This window comes from Talpa occidentalis, unplaced genomic scaffold (assembly GCF_014898055.3).
Source record: "Talpa occidentalis isolate TD23 unplaced genomic scaffold, MPIMG_talOcc4v2.1 talOcc4.13, whole genome shotgun sequence".
Taxonomy (NCBI): domain Eukaryota; kingdom Metazoa; phylum Chordata; class Mammalia; order Eulipotyphla; family Talpidae; genus Talpa; species Talpa occidentalis.
Genome location: NW_023601322.1, coordinates 43,319,013 through 43,338,213, shown reverse-complemented (window position 1 = coordinate 43,338,213; position 19,201 = coordinate 43,319,013). Strand labels below are relative to the sequence as shown.

General features: G+C 43.7%; 1 protein-coding gene across 2 annotated transcripts in view; it reads right to left on the bottom strand.

The window, feature by feature from the left end:
* The window catches only part of EMILIN2 (elastin microfibril interfacer 2), a 50,158-nt gene extending 37,432 nt beyond the window's left edge, over window positions 1–12,726 (bottom strand). For both annotated transcript variants that reach the window (XM_037508777.2, XM_037508776.2), the window contains exons 1-2: window positions 12,575–12,726; window positions 11,959–12,075 (exon numbers count right to left, since the gene is read on the bottom strand). In XM_037508777.2, coding sequence (XP_037364674.1) covers window positions 11,959–12,075; window positions 12,575–12,726 — 269 coding nt within the window. The remainder of the gene's footprint in view (window positions 1–11,958; window positions 12,076–12,574) is intronic.
* Between the last annotated feature and the right edge of the window lie 6,475 nt (window positions 12,727–19,201).

Sequence of the window (19,201 nt, the reverse complement as noted above, 5' to 3'; positions counted from 1 at the left end):
CAACTAGCTACAAGGCAAGGCCAGAGGCTGAAACAGAGCCCTCCTCTCAGCCCTCAGAAGGAACAGCCTTGCTCACACCTTGCAGTACTCCCACCTATGGATGTCACTTTCCTTTCCACCTCTAGGTCCTTTCTTATGTTCTTTCCTGACATGTGCTGAAGTTCTCTCACACCTGTATAAATTTAACTAGAACCTTCCTTCAAAGTCCTGCTAAGTGCTCAGATTCCTCCTGACTGGAGATAAATTTTTCCACTCTGTATACATTTAGCTCCTTATTCTTCTCTTACTGTAGTTCCCATTTCTACCTTTTGCAATCATTTCTGTTTATGTCTCATTTTACCTACATCCTGTGAACTTCTGGAGGATAAGGGAGGGATTGGTGCCTTTCTATATCCCCATGGAGGCTAGTCTAGGACAAGATACAAATCTGTGCAAAAATAATTGTTTAATCAAACCAACAGTCTTCAAATGTGTCTTCTTTAATCCTATTGCTCTCTGCCAATTTGAAATGGCTTATACCAATTGTAGAGCCTTAATTCGATATTTTCCGAAGTTATAAAGGTGAAATGGGTTTCCCTGATATGTTAGCTAGTGTTCTACACCTGTTATATATTTACAATCTCAATTGTTCTTCAGAAAAATCAGGTAAGTAACCTCCTATCAATATAAATGATTTTCCACACTATTTGACACAAGTCCCCAGGTAAAAAACAACTATATGCAAATGGTAGATACACACAAATGAACACACACTAATGAATAATAAAAAGTAATAAGCTATTAAAACACAGTATGTAGGTACACACAAAATATTAAATTATACAACTTTAAAATTGTAGCTTTTGTTAATTATGTCTCAAAGTTGTTTACTTCTGCTTTAGGGTATTTCAAAATCGCTTCAAGACTATGAAGCAGTGTGCTAGATAGTTTTATCTTGAATATCCAGTATTAGGTCTCAATGCAGTCACAACAAAAACCAGCATCAATGCTTTTTCCTAAGTTTTAAAATGGGGATTTAACTAACTTTTTTAAAAAACATATTACTCTTAGACACACAATGCAGGCCTAATATTTTCTTCTGGAATTTTAAAGGTATGGAATCAATGATTACTCAGCAATCAAAAAAGATAAACACATGCAGTTTGCAGCAACATGGATGGAGCTAGAAGGGATCATGCTCAGCAAAATAAGCCAGAAAGAAAAATAAAAATACCGATGGCCTCACTCATAGCAGGATCTAGAAAACCTAAATAAGAGACCAGGAAAAAGACTAATCAATACAAAGTAAAAATCAAAATCAACAAGCAACCGTAAACCAGAGACACATTATGGGGGGAGGGAAAAGGAAGGACTAGGGTCAAAATAAGGGGGGTGCAACTGTATGGGGAATATAACCAAAATGAAAATGCATACATTGTGCAAAGATGAAAAATGATGTAAGAATTATATAAAATAAAATATTTTTTAAAAAAGGAAGACAATCAAAATAACTTTAAAACTACCATTCAAATAGCGAAAATAACTTGACATGTCAAATATATAAATTTTGAAAATACAACAGAGTGACTGCACATTGGGGCTATTATTTTCCCAGTGATGATTCTGATGAGGAATACTGAGAGGGTACCTTGCTATTTGGTATAGGAAATGAGCCATAATGATTTCTGCTTTCCTTCCTGCACCATTGATGAAATCTGGGTTTTAACTTGCTGGTTGTTTTTCACAATGACGCAATAGAATGACTCCCAAATATCTTGAGAGTGGCCAGAAGATGATGTAATATGTTGGGAGAGGAAAAGGACGCATCATTTATCATGCACAAATGGGGCCCTGACCTTACACAGTCTTTGTGGAAACTCGCTGCCCCAGCAGAAAGTAGCTGAAGAATCTCCAAGGTGAAGGTAGACCACCTGATACATAAGCCAAACCTGGATACTGTCAGGACAGCATGCTGGATTTGAGATTCTGGAACTCTCAAAACATTCAGAGTATGCCTCCCTGCACAAGACCTTCATTCTGCCAGCATGTGAGAGCTCTTTGGGTCAAACCTGATATGAGTTCTCGAAAGAAATGCTTTAATGGTGGAAAGATCTCCCTGTGAAGGGCTGGATTGTGAAATTCGTCCCCACCCTAAGTTCTGTTGTAATCACAGCCACAGCTTTTGTGCTCCATTTTCAAGATATGTGGAAAACCCTCTCTTAGCAGAAAAACAAATGGCATTTTCACCACCATGATTTAGGGGAAAAAATTATGTCCTATCTCATTATTTTTAAAAGCATCCCTCCTGAGCAAACGAAAGGGGAAAAGAAACTTGAAGCAAAAGGGAAATCTCTAGTCTCTTGACTAATACAGACCAAAAAAAAAAAAAAAAACCACTATGAATGATAACCTAATTAAGCCTAATTAAGACTATGGGGCAGACCCCCTATGGTCACAAATGAATATAAAGATGGGAAATGAGGGAAAAGTTGAAAAGCCTCATAGCAAATTCCTTCAAACTATCAGTTTAAGAAGGCTTCTCTTCTGAAACCATTTTTCTCTTAACCAAATTTCTTTTAATTAAGTGCTTAGTAAAATAAATCATCTTGAAAGGCTGATGCCCAAAGAATCATGTTTAGGCGTGTCCCTTAATCTAATATTGTCTTAGTTGGAAAATATAGGAAATGCTGGGTTCTGACACACCCAGATAAGTTTGCCTTCTACAGCATTTTACACCAGGCATTTGATTCATTTGAACTTCCCCCACTTTCTGTTTCCACCCCTTACCACTTTAAAAGAGGAAGGAAAGAGGAAAACTTATTGGTGAGTTGATTTTAATCATGTCATTATTGTTGCTCTGATGTGAACTGCTGTCATCTTCAAAACGACCATGTTCCTCTGTCCATCCTCCCAAAAAAATCATTCCCACAAAAAGTCAAGCTCACATCATTTGATGGAGGGGTTCACTGTTAGTTTTTACATCCAGAAACTGCTACATCAAGGATGGAAGTGGTTTATTCCGAGCAGCAAAAAAGTCATGTAACCAACAGTCAATCAGAACATTTGGGGGACAGTATGAAAGTAATCTGAGCACTGGCAGCTTCTCAGTTTCATGTTGTAAAAACAGTTTGTAAAACACTTTGTAACTGTCATATGTGGTACCTACTACATTATTCACACTCAGTAAAGATCAATAACATTTTAATACATTACCAACATGAGGAAGGGGATATTTTTTACAGTCAAGAGTGAAGCCAGTCTGAGTCTGTAGCTGCATGAAAAATGACCTGGGAGTTAGGATGGCCCCCCATCTCTCATGGCAACCTGGCACCACCCTCTCACCCCACTGCTTGGTCTCCACGGACCCTGCAACACGGCAGAGGTGGTGCCCACTGCTACTAGAGCACGAGCTTACCTCAGCCGTGATCACAGTGTTCTTCCTTGGAGAAAATCTGCTGCCTCTGCTTTCAAAGCGGTTTCTAAGGGCTAAGCTTCAAGTTTAAAGTCAATTTCAGTCATTATTTCTTCTTTTAAACTATTTTATTTTTATTGAGGTGACATTGGTTTACAAAACTGTATGTGATTTAGTCATTTTGTTTTCTCTTTCTCTTAGTCTACTAAGTTGTATTAGTTCATTCTTCAGCACATTGTTCTTTTTCCTCACATTTCAGGAAGCATTAAGTTCAATCTCAAATCGCAAGGACAAAACCAGAAAGACCAGAAAGGCACCAGTATTCCAACCTAACAAGAACGAGGAATGTTCACTGGACAGTCCTACCAAGTGTGCATTACCTGGGGGCGACAGTGTGCATTTAAAATTTGTCAGCTACAGCCTTCCTGGAAGCACAAGGGGTTAAGATGCAACCCATGAAGCTATCCGCAGCCACTGCAGGACAAGTTCAATACCCAGCCAGGGAGCTACCCACATGGCGCAGCAGACCTCTCCTGACTCACCCGCTGCTCCCCTCAGTGTATTTCAGTCAGTCTGCCTGTTCTGCTCCCCACTGTCTCTGGTGAATCCCCTCACCCCCCACACCTCTGGTCTGTACCCCAGTTCTTGTATGCATAAACAAATAAATATTTAAGAAAAATAAAATTTGTCAGCTATGTCTCCTCATCTCATGTGGAAATGAGGCAAATGTGCCTCAGAGGGCTTGTGTGCCATGTCTGAAGTGGCACAGCTTAAGGGTGGGAGAGCTCTGGCCAGAAGGCAAGTTTGTTTTTTTTTTTTAAAGATTTTTTTTTTTTAATATATTTTTTTTTTATACAAGCACTGGGTACAATCAGAAGTACAGGGGGGCGAGAGAATTCACCAGAGTCAGAGCGGGGAGCAGAACAGACAGACAGACGAAATACACTGCTGAGGGGAGCAGTGGGCGGCAGAAGAGGTCTGCGCACCATGTGGGACCCTCACCCGGTGGTCGGGGATCGAACCGGCACTGCAGAGGCTGCGGGCAGCTTCGTAACCCAGTGCTCAACTGCTGCGCCACCAGGGAGGCCCAGAAGGCACTTTTTTTTTTAATCTCCTCCTCCAGAACACACTGGCCACAACAGCCTGCCTCCAGGGACTTCCTCAGAGGATGTCTGCCCCTGCACACTCCAGAGTTTCTGGCTACCTTGAATTTCTTGATTTACTGAGTGCATTGTAAGTAAAACAGATCAGCAGAGAAGTCTGATGAATGAGGACAAAACTGGGTTTAATAAACAACAAACTGTTTCATGTTGAAACTCATTCAACATCTTATATTTCAAGATAAGATAGAAAATGGAGCCCACAGCATAAGGCTATTTTCCAAGACCCCAGTCTCTGCTCTACCAAATCTTTAGGGTAAGCTTGTGAAGGGCATAACGTAAACTGAATGTGGAAGTGCTCTGGTAACTCCAAGGGCTCTGCAAACATCTTTTCTGTTGGAAACCTAGGAAGGCGGAAAGGGCAAAAGAAAAGAGAAACTTGAAAGGAAGGTCTGGAATCTGGGGATGCAGGAGGCAAGATGGCTCCAAAAGCTGATGAGAATGCAAACCCAAAGAGGAAAATGTTACCACCATGCCCGGATCTGGACCAAGGAACAAGGCTCTTAACATCCAATGAATCATAAGATGATTGTTAAAAACTAAAGGAAAAAAATTCCCTCCCAAACTATCCACACAAAAGGCACATTTTGACTGAACAGAGTTCTGTGCTTGGAGATGGGGAAACATAGAATTGGCCTTAGGAGATATACAAGCCTTCGTTTTCCCATCAGCTTAAATCTTTTTTAAAGCTGCTTTTCTTGGCTGCGATTGCTCTAATAGACATTTCCTTCCAATTGTATGACCATCTGCTCCCCTTGGACTCTGAGGATTAAGGAGTTCTGGAACTCAACTCTCAGAATGACACCTGCTGCAAACTGGGAAAAGCTTTGTATTATCACAAAGTGCAGACTCCTCTAGTTGCCCCACCCAGCCCCACCCTACCCACTCCCCACAGATGCATTTTTTTTTTTTTAAAGAGCTAACAGGAAAAATTCCACTGAGATACAACACCCACAAGAAGGGGGTGGGGTGGGGTAGGGATAGATGCTGATAAGCCCAAGTCAGTTTGTGATATCGGAGAGCAGGAACTCCAGACCCACTGAGCCACAACCTTAAGTTGGGAGGTAAAACTAATGCAGGGGAGTGACCCTGCCTTGCACCTGGGATCCTTGGTTATCCTTCCCAGGCCAGGACGCCTCCGATTGCCTCGAATACTAACAGCAGTCAGCTGGATCGACACAAATTGAGTGGGAAGTTGTGACTTTCTGGAATTACTGCACAAAGTATGAATGATGCATGAAAGAAAACAATGCCCAGTCCAAGAAGGAGAAGAAGGATAGTGCTGTTTTCTAGTGGCGGCGCACCCAGCAGAGCAGAGAGGGCTCGAGCCAAGCTTGCTGGCCCATACAGTTACACCCCACAGCTCTGGCCTTACTGATATCATCTTTAAATAACCGACCAAACTACTAAAATCAAATCAAATCTACCAGTTTGTATTAAAATATGAAACAAAACATATGCGAAACCATCCCAGGCCAGCCAGGTTCAATGTTGAATCAGGCAGAGAGAAAGAGAATATTGGAGCCTTCGGTATATTTGATAGGCCTTTAATGCTCAATCAGGGGACCAGACTCACCTCAGAGCAGCAGGCAGGGAGGCAGCAACTGCTCCCCACACCATGTGTCTCCCCTCTTGCCCTTTGCTCCTGGGCCCAGGTGTCCATATTTACATATGCGCATGCCCGTACCCGATGGCTTCTCTGCCCAGGTGTTCACAATTACAGGTGTGCGTGCAATGCTCATGCTCCCAAGCACCCCCCACCCCCAGCAACACATAACCATGTATGAGAAATGAAACCTGGGAGGCAAGCAAGGCCGCAGGTAGTGGCTGTAGAGGCTGGCGGTGGGGAGCCAAAAAACATTCTGAGCCACTTCATTTTCCCTACAAGCAGGTTGGACAGTGTGAAAAATTATCTAGGGCCTCCCTGGTGGCACAAGGGGTTAAGACACAACCTATGAAACTATCTGCAGCCTCTGCAGCACAAGTTCGATCTCTGGCCGGCCAGAGAGCTACGCACATGACACAGCAGACCTCTCCTGTCTCGCCCGCTGCTCCCCTCAGCAGTGTATTTCAGTCAGTCTGCCTGTTCTGCTCCCCACTCTGTCTCTGGTGAATCCTCTCACCCCCCACACCTCTGGTCTGTACCCCAGCTCTTGTATGCATAAATAAATCTTAAAAAAAAGAAAAATTATCTAGTCCATTGCATTGACGCAATGACCAATATTTGCTAGAGAACAAAGGGCACATGTACACACACACACACACACACACAACTCCTACTTTTCTATGGGAATCTCCTTCCTTGAAAGAGGTTGTGTTTTGAATAGCTGAGTACTGTGCAATTCACTGAAGGCACAAACTAAAACAGACACATTCTCTATTGCTCTGGGGACAGAGGCCAGTCCACAAAGGCCAGCAGCCCCGGACCTGTTATCATTTTCCATTATGTATCCACAGCCAAGGAGGGAACATCTTTTTTTCTCATTGGTAAAATGGGGATGCTGGTGTTCATCTTGAGGGCTTTGCAAGAAATAAACTAACATATGGAATGAAGGGCCCTAACACCATGCCTGACATACAAAAGGTTCTTTGTTTTCAAAAAAGTAATTTCTCAAAATGCCACGCATCACATAAAAACCCTTTCTGCCTTCACATGAAGATATCCAAATTTGTGGTCTGGAATCTACAACTCTTCAGGTATGCAAAGAGAACATCATCGAATCCTTCTAAAAAATGCACATGTTCTTTGCCTCTACAGCCCATGACGCTTGGTCCCATGTCACAGTGAGGCACAAATTTGCTCTCTCTCTGTATGGCCTCCTGAGCCCCCACTCCTAGCTGACTCTCCCCCAGGCTCAGAGTATGTTCAGTGTTGCCCTTTGGTTTCTTCACTTCTCTCTTAAAATATGCAGAATCTTCACTTTATAATTCTTCACCTACTTGGTTACTACCAACTCCCTTCCCCACCAAAGCTTTTGGAACACATAAGATTCCTGGGTGACGGGATTTCCTCACAAGGGACTCCCATAATCTCACAGATTACAGTGCCTGTACCCCACTGACCTGAAATTGTGTGCTGCAAAAAGCAAGTTTTTCCTGTTAGTTTTCTGGACCTCTCAGACTCCCAGGCTTCTCCTCCTTGTCTCTAAGAGGGAGACTGCTTCTCTAGAGCCTTGGCTATGCTCTCTCCCTTGCTTCTCTTCATGACCCTAAAAGCTCAGCTCTACTCCAGCCACATCAGGGTCAAGCAGGCTCACACCTGCCACTCATTCACTCAACACTCACCAGCTGCTAAACTGCATTTCTGGCTGTAGCATTTTGGCCAACCTCCAGTCTCAAACTTCTACTATCGCCATCTGGAGGGGGTTTGGATGAGTTTCAAAAATACCCTCACTTCCACAGGTCTAAGTTTCTAAGGCTCAACTAATGAGGACCTCATCTGACAATACCTGTGCACCGAGGGGAGCTGTTTGGACATCTGGACTCATCAAAACAACTGAGAAATCCATGTCACCCAGCCATCTAAGTATAAAAGTAATGTTTAAAAATAAAAGGAGGGTGTCCCTGGTGGCATAGGGATTAAAGTCTCAGTGCTATCAAGCTACTGCCAGTCACCGAGGCATGAGTTCAATTCCCCGCCAGGGAGCTGACTCACATGGTAGAGCAGACCTCTCCTGTCTCGCCTGCTGCTCCCCTCAGCAGTGTATTTCAGTCAGTCTGCCTGTTCTACTCCCCACTCTGTCTCTGGTGAATTCTCTCACCTCTTGCACCTCTGGCCTACACCCCAGTTCTTGTATGCATAAATAAGTCTTTAAAAAGAATTTTTAAAAAAGAATTCTTCTCAACCCCACCGAATGGGAGAAAATTTTTGCACACAACACTAACGATAAAGGACTGATCACAAAAATCTACAAAGAGCTGAAGAGACTCAACAAAAACAAAGAAAATAATCCAGTCAAAAAATGGGCAGAAGAGCTAAAAAGAAACTTCTCCAAAGAGGAAATGCAAATGGCCAACAGGCATATGAAAAAATGTTCAACTTCAGGGCTTCCCCCGTGGCGCAGCGGTTGAGCACTGGGTTGTGAAACTGCCCGCGGCCTCTGCTGCACCGATTTGATCCCCGGCTGCATCCCAGCCACCGGAGGAGGGTACCACATGGCGCGCAGACCTCTCCTGCCGCCCGCTGCTCCCCTCAGCAGTGTACTTTGGTCCTTCTGCCTGCTCTGCTCCCTGCTCTGGCTCTGGTGAATTCTCTCATCCTCCCGCGCTTCTGACTGTACCCAGTGCTTGTATAAACAAACAAACAAACAAATAAATAAAACATGCCTCTATTAAAAAAAAAATGTTCAACTTCACTTGTAATCAGGGAAATGCAAATCAAAACTACCATGAGATACCATCTTATACCAGTGAGAATGGCACATATTAAAAAAACTAGCAACAACAATTGTTGGCGAATTTTTGGAGAAAAAGGAACTTTCCTGCACTGCTGGTGGGAGTGCAAACTGGTCCAACCCCTATGGAAAGCTGTACGGAGATTCTTCAACCTACTAAAGATAGAGCTTCCATATGATCCAGCAATTTCACTCCTAGGTATTTACCCAAATGACACACAGAAACATTAATTCCAAAGGGCACCTGCACCCCTATGTTTATAGCAGCACTATTTACAATAGCTAAGCTTTGGAAACAACCCAAATGCCCAAAAATAGATGAGTGAATCAAGAAGATGTGGTACATATACACAATGGAATATTACTCAGCAATCAAAAAAGATAAACTCATGCAATTTGCAGCAACATGGATGGAGCTGGAAGGGATCATGCTCAGCAAAATAAGCCAGAAAGAAAAAGAAAAATACTTGATGGTCTCACTCATAGCAGGAATCTAGAAAACTTAAATAAGAGACCAGGAAAAAGAATAACTATAATAAAGAAAAAATCAAAATCAACAAGCAACTATAAACCAGAGACACACTGGGGGGGGGAGAAGAAGGATTAGGGTCAAAATAAAGGAGGGGTGCAATTGTATGGGGAATATAACCAAGATGAAAATGCATACATTGTGCAAAAATGAAAAATGTGAGAAATATATAAAAAATAAAAATAAATAAAATTTTTTAAAAAAATCATAAGGTTAAAAAAAAAGAATTCTTCTCCCTTTGGTTTCATTCTGCCACTAATCCTCAGAATTTAGGAAGCATTTAGTAGCTGAAAAATAAGAGAAACCATTCCTTTTCTATCGCCAAAGAAACAAAGAGGTCAAGATTGAATAAGCTGGGACTCCCTGGTGGCACAAGGGGTTAATAAGCACAGCACTATGAAGCTGTCCGCACGCAGCCTCTGCAGCAGGAGTTCGATCCCCGGCTGGCCAGGGAGAAACCCACATGGCACAGCAGACCTCTCCTGTCTCACCCGCTGCTCCCTTCAGCAGTGTATTTCAGTCAGTCTGCCTGTTCTTTCCCCCACTCTCTCTGGTGGGTCCTCTCACCCCCCCACCCCGCATCTCTGGCCTGTACCCCAGCTCTTGTATGCATAAATAAATAAATCTTTAAAAAAAAAGATTGAATAAGCTGCTTAATCAAGATCTTCAATTTCATCAGTTAAGACTTTTTAAAGTATCACACATGCAGAACTTAAAAAGTAAAAACACACTTGAATTATTTACTGGCTATTATTGAAGAAATTATTGAAGAATAATTCACTAGCTATTATTAAAGAAAAATAGCCGGGTTACTTATTTTGGTTTCATTTAATAAAACAACAGAAACATCTGTCATTTCTTATGGCAATTTTTGTTGAACTTCCCAGTGGGTGGCAAAAATATACTCCAGATGTCTTTCATTAACCTGCTGATCTGGAGGTAATTCTTTCCCCATTGATGATGGGCAATCTGTTTTGCTGTGTTTTGGTCAAACATAACAATTAAATCATCATTTGATTTTCCAAGCACTAAAATAATTTCAGGAAAGAACCCCATCTTTTAAAAACATTATTTCAAACCCAAATGAAAAATTAATCTATCGATGAGTTATCGCAGATTATGGACTAAGGTTACACCAAACCACGAAACCCAATTCTTGTGTGCAAGGAACAGTCCTGACTAATAATTTTAATTTTAAAGATATCCAGCCAATTGTGTTCAATATTTAGCTCATGTCCCTATTTTGACAATGCAAAAATCTTACCCGAGTCTCATTTCACTGGCTGATGGCCGTAGACTGTGAGGTCTACAACATAGACTACAAGTACAGGTGAAGTTGAAAGTCCTGTATGCCTCTGACAATTGACCCAATCAATGTGACAGCCAACAATTGGCTTTCTTTTTCTCCATGTTTTTGAAAATGGGGGCTCTGCTAAGCTGTGGTTGTTGTTGAATTACCCTTCTCTGTCTGCTATTTCCTGTACAGGAGCAACATGTGGAGTGCTTCAGGATCCACTTCCCACCCCAGGCTCATCTGCTGCCTTCTGGAAAAAGGTTTCCTGGGGTACATACAAGTTTCAGTCTGTCCCTTTGCTTTGCCAAAGACAGATCCGCCTACTGGCTATTCTTTACTGTAATAACAACTGTGCTGTAAGACAAACAACTTATTCTTAGGGGAAAACAATTTCAACCATCACATTTGGTCACATGGAGTCATCCTCTGATATCTGACTTACACAGAAACACAAATACTTGCTGAATGACAGCTGAATGAATGTGATGTATTTAATGGAATTTGTGCTTTACTACATTGCTTCCTCTTTTTTTTTTTTAAGATGGTGAAATCTTTATAAGCAAAAAGATGATTAATTCTTCCCTTTGTCTTGAAGGATCTTTCTCTCCTGACAATCTCTTAGTCAAATACCCAAATCCAACCCTAAAAGAACAACCACATACTTTTAGTAGGTTAAAACTGAAGTGCCCTGTACTTGGATAACCTATAACACTGGAGAGGTCGGTTTGTTGGGGACATTTGGACAAAACCTGCCTGTGTTAGGACACTAGCTAGAGCAAACCCCTCAGCTAATCCCACATTTGAATGTTCCTAGCAGTATACATTTTGGGATCTTCTGTGTGCCCCAGAATACACAATGTGGATCTAATTAGGTCCAGCTGCCTTATGTTAGTACTGAATTTGAAAAGAGAGAGAGAAGCGGGGGTGGGGGCTTTGTTCATTCCCTCCTCTGCCCTGGTGATCAAAAACTCGCAAGGCGTGCCCATCCTCAGTGATCACTCAGAGCAACACACGCTTCCTAAATACCCCAGCGAGCTGGGGCCTCGCTCAGCTCTCGAACTTTTCAGCTGCTCAGCTTCCAACCGCTCTGGAAAAGATTTACCACCCGCTGGAGCCCAGCGCTCCGACCCCACCCCCACCCCACTGCCGCGTCGGGCGCGCCCCGCCCGCTCCTCGGCCCGATGACTTACACCAGCGGACAGGGCATCTGGCTCCAGGGACAGTTGTACTGAGCCTGAATAAAACTCTCACTTCCCTCCTGGACGGAGCAGCTCACATTCTTGTGCACGATGTAGGCGCACCAGTTCCTGGGATGAAGGAGAGGGTGGGAGAGGGGCACGGTGTTACCCCAAAGAACAGTGAGGCGGGGGGTTGGGGACGAGTCCATACAGCCCCGACCAGGTGGGGTCCAGGAGCCCTGGTGCCAGTGGAGGTGGAGGTTCGGCAGAGCAGGTCGGGAAGGACGCGGGGGCGCCTCCGGAAGGCGAGCACCTTTACCTCACCAAAGACCGGGAAAAGAAAAGCGCCCAGGGTCCCCAGAAATTTCTAGGAATAGCTCCTGCTCGCCCTGCTCTTCGGGACACTCCCCGCGCGCCACAGCCGGGGGTATCACTGCTAGAGGCGCAGGAGGTCCCTGGGCGCCCCGCGCCGGCTGGGGAGCGCACAGCGAGCCCGGGGAGGCGCGCAGGAAGGTCCCAGCTGCGGCTCTTCGCCTCCGCGTGGCTCCGCGGCGGGTCGGGGATGGGTAGGCGAGGGCCCGGGGGTCTTGGGGAAAGCCTGGGGCGAAGAGGGGAGCGGCGTACTTACTTGCTCCGGGCGCTGGGGCGCGCTGGGTGCCGGGGCGGCGGGGCGGCGTGACACAGCCCCGCGCCACCCAGGGCCAGCAGCGCCAGCAGCGCCAGCAGCGCCAGCGCCCAAGGCCAGGGCGCGCGGGGCCGGGGCCGGGGCCGCTGCCACATCCTCTGCCCGGGGTGCACGCCCCGCCTGCGGGATCCGGAGCTCAAAGGGTCCCGGCCAGCGCCGAGAGGCTGCGGTGGAGAGGGCGCGGCCAGAGAAGGCAGGAGGCTCGCGCGCTTTGCCGCGCCCCCACCCGCGCTCCGCGGCCGCCCCCTCCCGCCTTGCGCTCCAAGTTCGCCTTTTCCGCCCCGTGCGCCCGCTCCGGTGCTGGTCCCCGAGTGACGCGCAGGTCGCCCCCGGGGCCGCCCTCTTTATTTGACTTCCCTCTCGGAAACGCGATGCTTCCCCCACACGTCTCCCTGTCTCCAGGCCCCCTGCCTCTCCGCAGGGGGTGGGGTGAGAGGGCTAAAGGGTTTAAGAGAAGGGTCCACATCACAGAATTTCCAATTACTCATTCCTTTGGTCTCTTCCCAGAAGCCGAGCAACTCTGCCGCCCACCTTCCAGCAGGCGCGCCCCGGCCCCTCGGGAAGCGGCGGCAGGCGCGGGTCTGGCAGCCCTCGCGTCGCGCCCGGGTGCCGGCTCCCCAGGGTGAGTGAGGGACATCTTTATCAGTCCTGGCAGGGCCTCCACTTGGATTTCCTCCTCTGTCAAGACGCCACCATTTCCCTCATTTGGACTTTGGGGAGAAACGAGCACGGATCCTTTTTCTTAGCCGGATTTTTGCTTGTGTATCCAATTAAGTTTCCAAGTCAACTTTCGGGGCATCAGGGGGACAGGAGAAACGACAGCCCCCGCCTCTTTCCAGCAGCTTCTGAAGCACAGCATCAGCCTCTTCATAGCCGCTACGCTCATTTTTGAAAGATAACCTCACAGCCTCTGCTTCTTAACGTTCTGGATGAAATTTTTTCCTATCAATATTAAAATTAGTGATTTCATGATGGTTGTTCTCTTCACAGTTCACACTGCTAGAGTAGTCTTTTTCCTTGCTTGCCTATTTTCTGCTATTCTTGAGTTACCCTAATCTACCAATTTCTTTTGGAGATAAAGCAACTCCACAGAAGTTATGGAAAATTCTCCACTAAAGGGTTCTATTTTCTGGGTGTTGGAGAAAGCTATGTACCTGAGTTAACCTGCTGTATCTCACGAACACTAGAGTGAGTTATTTACAGCCCACTAGATTAACTGCAGTATCTGTGCGCTATCAGGTCCTGTCAGCTGTGAGTGGTTTTCTGTACAAGAAATCTTTGCTCTGTTCCCCACTTCACTCAATGAAGCCATTGGTCCATTTCATTTGAATATGTTGTTAGGCCTTCTGATTTGCAAACAGAAAAAAGAAAATTCCCTAAGTAGAAGCTTCACAAAAACCAAATAAAAGAATTATACCATGTAAGGACAAAATCTGTCTGTGAACTCTCTAAAATGAAGATCATGCAAATAATGGACTGAAGTCATCTCAGCCTTCAAAAGAGTCACCCTGAGGAGAAAATAACAGAAGGGGAGAAAAACCAGTCTTGTGTAATACAGTATGTATCACCCTGTGTGACTTCCCTATCCTCTTCCTAACACCATTTTTTTGTTATAGGGGAGAAATAGCAGAGAAACAAAAGTGACAGAAGGAAAAGATGGAGGCAGCACACAAGTTATGTATGCCTACAAGTTATGTATGCAGCTAACAACCATAACCCTTCAATCAGGTGATACTCCCCAGCTGGAGAGGAGAGTTGAACTCATAAGGTCGAATCTATTTTTTCAAAATCAGTTATCTTAGGAAGCAGTAGTCTCATTCAAGAGTGAAGGAACCAACTTTTCACTGCAATGATTATTTAGTTATAAATGGCATTTGTTAGTAAATAAATTTTGTTCAGAGAATCTGTTACTTGCTAGGCATTCTGCAAAAATATGAAAGACTCCTGAGTGAGCCAAAACTGACATGGGCTGTGTGTTCACAGAGCTCCCGGGCACACCTATGCAACATAAAGTTTCTGGTGTATGGTCAATTCAGTGAGATGATATTTGTCACGTATTGCTCTGGACACATGCTCTGCATACCTTGTGTGCGCTGCTCTGGGAAAATGGGAAAAGACTGGCTTTCAGAGCTACTTGAAGTTACGATCTCAAGAGACATTCCTTTTCTCTAGCCAGAGAAAGGGACACATCAAACTCAGAAACCAAAGAGACCTCCAGAAGATGGAAGAAAGTTTTCTGAGGATAGAGTTTAAGCTCACTAGGAGACAGACTAATTGATCTGGTCATCTGGGTTATGCAGACATAATTGACATAATTCATTCCATTACTGTTGGTTTTGATAAAAGATGCCCGTGAAGTTCTATACTTAGGGGCACTTCTTGTGAAGCAGTAAGCCTGCTAGGTCCCCAGGACATCCAGACTCCCCCTCTTCAGTTACCTAATGGAGGGGGCTGGGTACATTCCCCCCAGCCCCATGCTCAGTCATCTGGGCACAGTATATTTCATCAAGATGAACAGATTTGCATCAGAATGTGGTCAAGAGTCACAGGACTAGCAAGCGTTGGCCCACCCTTCTCTGTTCTCATCTTTTTTCTCTAGAACTCAAAACAAAAAACAAAAAACCCAAGTCCTCCTGCTTTCTAGGTGTACTTTTAGGTGTCTTTACTGCTTCTTTGTGTTACATAGCAAATGATGGAAAAAGAATGCTTGCAAACTGAATATCTTGAATAAATTTTGATTGCAAAGCATTTCTAAAATAATACATGCTAAGAATATGTCTGACACATTCATAAGTTAGTGATAAGATGCACTTACGTTTTTTTAAAGTGCAACTTGGTAGGAAAGTGTCTCAGAAAAATTAACTGACTGCACCATGTAGCCTAGTTTTTGTTTTGGAATGCCACGCTTCAGCTGATACAATTTTGTTTAGCTCCATTTGACATAGGCATTGCATTGAACAAGGCATCCTCAGAATGAAGTCAATGAGTCCCCAGACATCAACATTTACAAACAACAGCTACTTTCCTGTCTTGTCAAATGCTTTGCTCAACTAGGCTGACAGAACAAAGGACAATTGCTCTCTTCAGTTTCCTTTAACTTACTTATTTGCAAATATTCCATTTGCTTAAGATTCAAAATGTCAATATGTCGTGAACCAAAGACTGATTTGTCATTCAATTACTTCAGTGGCAATGTTAAGGATTATGACCATTGTTTTATTTTTTATTTTTTTTTTTTTAAATATTAAATTTTATTTTTATATTCCCCCATACAATTGCAAACGCCCCATTCTGACCCCAATCCTTCCCCTCCCGCCCCCCACCCCCCAAAAAGTGTCTCTGGTTCATAGTTTTTTGTTGATTTTGATTTTCACTTTCTTATATTCATTTTCCTGGTCCCTTAATTAAGTTTTCTAGATTCCTGCTATGAGTGAGACCATCCGGTATTTTTCTTTTTCTTTTTGGCTTATTTCGCTGAGCATGATCCCTTCCAGCGCCATCCATGTTGCTGCAAATTGCATGTGTTTATCTTTTTTGAATGCTGAGTAATATTCCATGGTATATATGTACCACATCTTCTTGATCCAGTCATCTATTTTTGGGCATTTGGGTTGTTTCCAAAGCTTAGCTATTGTAAACAGTGCTGCTATAAACATAGGAGTGCAGGTGCTCTTTGGAGTTGATGTTTCTGTGTCCTTTGGGTAAATACCTAGGAGTGGAATTGCTGGATCATATGGAAGCTCTATGTTTAGTAGGTCCAGAAATCTCCACACAGCTCTCCATAATGGTTGGACCAGTTTGCACTCCCACCAACAGTGCAGAAGAGTTCCTTTTTCTCCACATCCTCGCCAACATTTGTTGTTGCTAGTTTTTTTAATATGTGCCATTCTCACTGGTGTGAGATGGTATCTCATGGTAGTTTTGATTTGCATTTCCCTGATTACAAGTGATGTTGAACATTTTTTCATATGTCTGTTGGCCATTTGCATTTCCTCTTCAGAGAAGTTTCTTTTTAGCTCTTCTGCCCATTTTTTGACTGGATTATTTTCTTTGTTGTTGCTGAGTCTCATCAGCTCTTTGCAGATTTTTGTGATCAGTCCTTTATCATTAGTGTTGGGTGCAAAAATGTTCTCCCAGTTGGTGGGGTTTCTCTTTGTTTTTGTTATTGTCTCTTTTGCTGTGCAGAAGCTCTTTAATTTGATGTAGTCCCAGCTGTTTATCTTTCTCTTCACTATCACTGCTTTGGGTGATGTGTCTGTAAAGATGTCTTTGATGTGCAAATCCCGTAGTGTTTCGCCTATATTTCCTTCTATGTATTTTATGGTTTCAGGTCTTATGTCTAGTTCTTTAATCCATTTTGAGTTGATTTTTGTGTATGGTGTGAGGTAGTGGTATGACCATTGTTTTATAGTCATCTTTCTTGAAAGATACAGGGAAAATTTTCCCTGTCTTGATCGGGAATATGTACAGTCTTAATACATTTGAAACTATCACCTGAGAAATTCAAAACTGTGAAAATTTGAAATTATACCTGACATCACATAAGCAGAAAAAAAGTGTTCATACAATGGAGTTGGTGTACTCTTAACAACTGTATACCTTCCCCTCCATAGAAGAATGATCTTGGACAAGTTAATAAGACTATTCTTCTCCATGTTCTCCTCTGAAAATGAGAATGGCTCAGGTGCTATCGGGAGAACTAGTTGAGTTATCATATGTAATTTGCTTCGCATAGTGCCTGGCACACAATCAGTAGAAAATAAATACTTATAAGGATAAATACTGATAATTGTTATCATTACCCTTATACTCTGCAACATATTTGCAACCAGAATCAGGAGCCTTGTCATCCTTTTGTTCTGCCAACTGACACAGGAAGTTGACTATCTACTGCAGTTCTTTCCAGATTAGAAATACAAAGAAGTAACAATTGAGAGGACATGTCTCTGAATGAGTCTGAATGAGCTATTTGGGAATAGAATACGGAGCATATGACTTCCAGTTCAGTTTTCTTTCTATTGCTCTCCAAGAGAAAACATATAACTCATCTTATTTAGGAGATTTCATCCTCTACATTACAAAGAAATTTATTTTAGGACAATTCAACAAGAGCTTAGGAAGATTAGTAGCACTACAGAAATAAATCTGGGTCATCAGTCAATTTAGGGGCAAATACCTTCTTTCTCAAAAAGATGAAATTAATTAGTCATTCCACACTCCCCAATTTTTTTCAGATGCTTCTTAGTTCTAAGAATGCATCTTGCAACTAAAAGTAGACAAAATACAACATTTGAGAATTCTTTGCTGTCACATTTATGTGATGTATGTTGTTTGTTATAAGTTGCCAAAAGCACCTTATTTTTTCGACATCCTGTTCCACAGGACATCCTGTCCCTTGGTCCTCTACACCCAGGTGCCACAGACTCAGGTGTTGGCATGGGTCACGTGAGGACTGGCAAACACCTTGAAGTTCTCCTTCATGATGACTCTGGCTTTCTCCAAGACACTCCATATGGGCACAACTGGTCCTGAGGGCTGGGTGCTGCCAAATTGAGTTTCTCCATCTTGGGGACCAAGGGTTTCCTTGGAAAGAGGATGGGCTTGGAGTAATATCCTTTGTTGCTGCACATGGTCTTCAAGGACTCAGTGGACTTGTTCTGCCATCTTAGATTATGGTCTGGTTTTTGAATACATTCTTTCTTCATAAGAAATAACTCATAGGGCCTCCCTGGTGGTGCAGGGGTTAAAGTCTCAGCACTATCAAGGTATCGCCAGTCACTGTGGCAAGAGTTTGATCCCCGGCCAGGGCAGTGACTCTCATGGTGCAGCAGACCTCTACTGTCTCGCCCAGTGCCCCCCTCAGCAGTGTATTTCAGTAGATTCGGCTGTTCTGCTCCTCACTGTCTCTGGTAAATCCTCTCACCCCCCAACCCCACCGCTGGCCTGTACCCCAGTTCTTGTATGCATAAATAAAAATGAATCTTGGGCCTCCCTGGTGGTGCAGCGGTTGAGCTCTGGGTTGCAAGGCTGCCCGCAGCCTCTGCAGCACCGGTTCTATCCCCGGCCACCTGCAAGGGTCCCACATGGCACGCAGACCTCTCCTGCCGCCCGCTGCTCCCCTCAGCAGTGTATTTCGTCACTCTGTCTGTTCTGCTCTCTCTGCTCTGGCTCTGGTGAACTCTCTCACCCTCCCATGCCTCTGACTGTACCCAGTGCTTGTATAAATAAATAAATCTTTAAAAAAAATTTAAAAATTAAAATAAATCTTAAATAACTCACAATAATAGGCTCTCAGAATTTTGTTTCCAAGACAGCTATAATAACTTAGGCAATAATGTACTCAGGTATATGAGCCACTGCAAACTATGTGTAGTTCATCATTAATTGATGGGATGAGTTGATTGTTGTGGGATCAACAAAAACTTTCAAATTGGCAGAATGTGGTTTTTTTTTTTTTTTAATAGAGGCATGCTTTATTTATTTGTTTGCTGGTTTGTTTGTTTTGTTTATACATGCACTGGGTACAGTCAGAAGCGCGGGAGGGTGAGAGAATTCACCAGAGCCAGAGCG